This window comes from Metarhizium robertsii (genome assembly GCF_000187425.2).
Source record: "Metarhizium robertsii ARSEF 23 chromosome Unknown MAA_Scf_79, whole genome shotgun sequence".
Classification (NCBI taxonomy): Eukaryota; Fungi; Ascomycota; class Sordariomycetes; order Hypocreales; family Clavicipitaceae; genus Metarhizium; species Metarhizium robertsii.
Window position 1 is genome coordinate 1 of NW_011942225.1, and position 2,775 is coordinate 2,775.

General features: G+C 42.3%; 2 protein-coding genes across 2 annotated transcripts; one reads left to right on the top strand and one right to left on the bottom strand.

The window, feature by feature from the left end:
* Window positions 1–238: 238 nt before the first annotated feature.
* Window positions 239–1,015, top strand: MAA_10568 (Metallopeptidase, catalytic domain protein; the record flags this gene model as incomplete). Its single annotated transcript, XM_007828566.1, has 1 exon — window positions 239–1,015. The coding sequence occupies one exon, from the start codon at window positions 239–241 to the stop codon at window positions 1,013–1,015; it is 777 nt and encodes a 258-aa protein (XP_007826757.1).
* Window positions 1,016–1,351: 336 nt separating this feature from the next.
* On the bottom strand, window positions 1,352–1,744 carry MAA_10569 (uncharacterized protein; the record flags this gene model as incomplete). The annotated part of the gene is made up of 2 exons (XM_007828567.1): window positions 1,352–1,642; window positions 1,676–1,744. 2 exons carry the CDS (start codon window positions 1,742–1,744, stop codon window positions 1,352–1,354), a joined length of 360 nt encoding a protein of 119 aa, XP_007826758.1.
* Window positions 1,745–2,775: the final 1,031 nt, after the last annotated feature.

Consider the following 2,775-nt stretch of genomic DNA (forward strand, 5'->3'; position numbering starts at 1 on the left):
TAAAAAAATAAAGTAATAATATTTAAAAAAGTATTTATATATTCGTTGGTTCTTATATTTCTATATAGTTAGTAAAGTAATTTATATTATATTCTTAATATTTTTATTAAAATCTATCTTTCTAAACCCTGATACGCTAATAAAGTAATATAAAACCATTTCTAAGCCTAGTTATCTTTATCAAGGCAAGCATTACTATTATAAACAAGTGCTACAGAAACAATTCCGACCCGCCGCGATGAGTACCGATCGACTACCAGTGGTCGACCCGACCCAATCTAATCAGGTCCAGCGAAGCACTGCGGAGGAATTCGTCCAGGAGACGTTCGGAGAAGACGAGGGCGAAGTTCTCGATCCCGAAAAGATCCTGAAGCAGCACGAGGCTTGTCATCCGGGGCCCGAGCATCACTACCACTGCATGACGGAGGCACATCCGTCTCTGCGTATCTTGATTGGACATGGGGGTGAGATTCCACGCTGGGAATACGGGTCCACCATCAACTTCGCCGCAGAGGCCAATGGATATCCTCAGCAAGGGGACGCAGAGTTTGCGGCCTGCCATCTTTGGCAGGCGGCAGAGCAATGGAATAGCTATGACTTGGGCGTTAGATTCCAGTGGGTAGGCAAGCGCAAGCAGGCGACATTTATTCTGAAGTACGTTGACGTCGGCCCTAAAGAATCTACCATGGCCAAGTCATTCTTCCCAACTTCGCGTCCTCAAAATACCCTCTTTGTGTACAAGAAGGGGCTGGTAAAGCATCGCAAGACGCTAAAAAACACTTTTCTTCACGAGCTCGGACATATTCTGGGCCTGCGCCACGAGTTTGCGTTAGATCGTGAACACGGGGCGGTAATCTTTGGGCTGAGAAACCCCAAGTCAGTCATGAGCTATGAATTTCCACAGGAAGTGCAAGACAGTGATATTGACGGTACAAGGAGATTTTATGAGTATCGGAAACCAAGCATCCAGGGCCTAACAATTACCGACTACATTCCTAACCAGAGCATGAAGTAATGTCAAGATCAGATCGCTCATTCAAGCACAATGCTGCCTCTGTCAAGAACACGCAAGCATTACTTACTACTACCTAAGTAGCAGTATTCTAGAAGTATTTAATTTTATATAATTCCGCTCTTTTAGATAGAAAATCAAGAGTCTTTCATTCTGTCTAGGCTGTCCCATACAATCGTGTGTGTGACAGGTCCAAACTGGAAGAAATCTCCGCCAAAGAGGACAACGAAAAGGCCACCGAACGGCATTGAAGTTACCTCAGCCTCTCGTCCAGCCGATGGAGGAGAGCTCCACCGAGCATTTGATGCTTCAATGTTACCTCGTCCACTACAAGTGACTTCACTCTCTGCCATCGCCACGCTTTTTGCGCGTCTTGATATGCGCCTCGAGTGAGTCACCTTTTTCCACCGCATTGCCGTCGGTCCCGGTCGGCACAATTCCCAGAGTGGAGTGTATAGTAGTGCCGCTGATCTCGGCCGCTGCAGATCCTGACGTGGCTGTGACCATGATTACACCCGGTTTGTTCTTCTCTTCTAGTACTCTCCTTACTGCGTCTATTACGCGGGACTTTCCCGTGCCGCCCTCTCCACTAACGTACTCCAAATATTGATCCCCATCGTTTCCATCTTCCTATCCGTGGTGTGCGTCAAGTGCCTTCATTACCATCAGATGGGCAGGGCGTTGCAGCCTGTTCAGCGTAAACAAGTCTGCGACTTCACGGCCCAGCGCCATGTAGGAGGACCAAGGCCCGAGCTTTTATGCGATACTGCGCTCTATAAGAAGAGGATAATTTTTACGTCCAGGAAATACTACTTTACTTTTATTAAATTTATTTAGTACTTGCGTGTAAAAACGCTATTTATTAGCTATTATAAGCTTTTTTTTAAGCTTTTTTATATTTTAGTTAAATACTAATAACAGCTATTTAGCTTAGTTTTTAGCCAATAATATAATTACTTATAATATTAATAACTAGGAAATCTAATACTAAAATATTATTGTTACTTTATCGCGGTAAATTTATATTAATAGCCGCGAGTACTTTACTAAATATAAGGCAGTTTTTTATAATTAATTATTGCTTTGTGGTTTACCGCTAAAGGATATTTCCTATCAGAGTTGAGACGACCGCCGGTTCCGGCTAATAGCTTCCCTGCCACACACCGTCCAAGGGAACCGGACATTAGAACACCAGCCTGCGGGCGGTCTTGGCAACTGCGTATCTGGATATATTTTACGGGACATTATCTTCTGGCAGGTTTGTCCTACTAGAAACCTAACAGTCAACTCTAAAAATTACTTGAACGGCGGCTATACCGTCTATTATTAACTCCCCTAGCGGGTTGACTCTAGAACCTTTTGTGGAGGCGTATTAGGAAGATATAAGGTGTTATTATTATGCTATAAAATATATAGACTTTCTTTTTTTTCCTATCTTAATAGTAAATAGTATAGGGACTAGTTAGTTAAATCAACTTACTAGAGGCCTTTCACAAACCAGAGCAAACGTACGCTCATGTCAATCTCGTCTCTTGATATTTCCCAGGACCTGCTTTACTGCTTAGTTACCCTCTTGAGTATATAATCTTATATAACAAACGGGATTTCGACTAATACCGCAAATCTTCCAGCTATTCTATACATCTAGTCACGTTATATATATATCGACTACAAGGCAATAATATAATATTAGTACTAGGTGCAGCTAAACTAATAATAGATATATAGGGGACTTAATAATATTAACTAATATACTAATTACC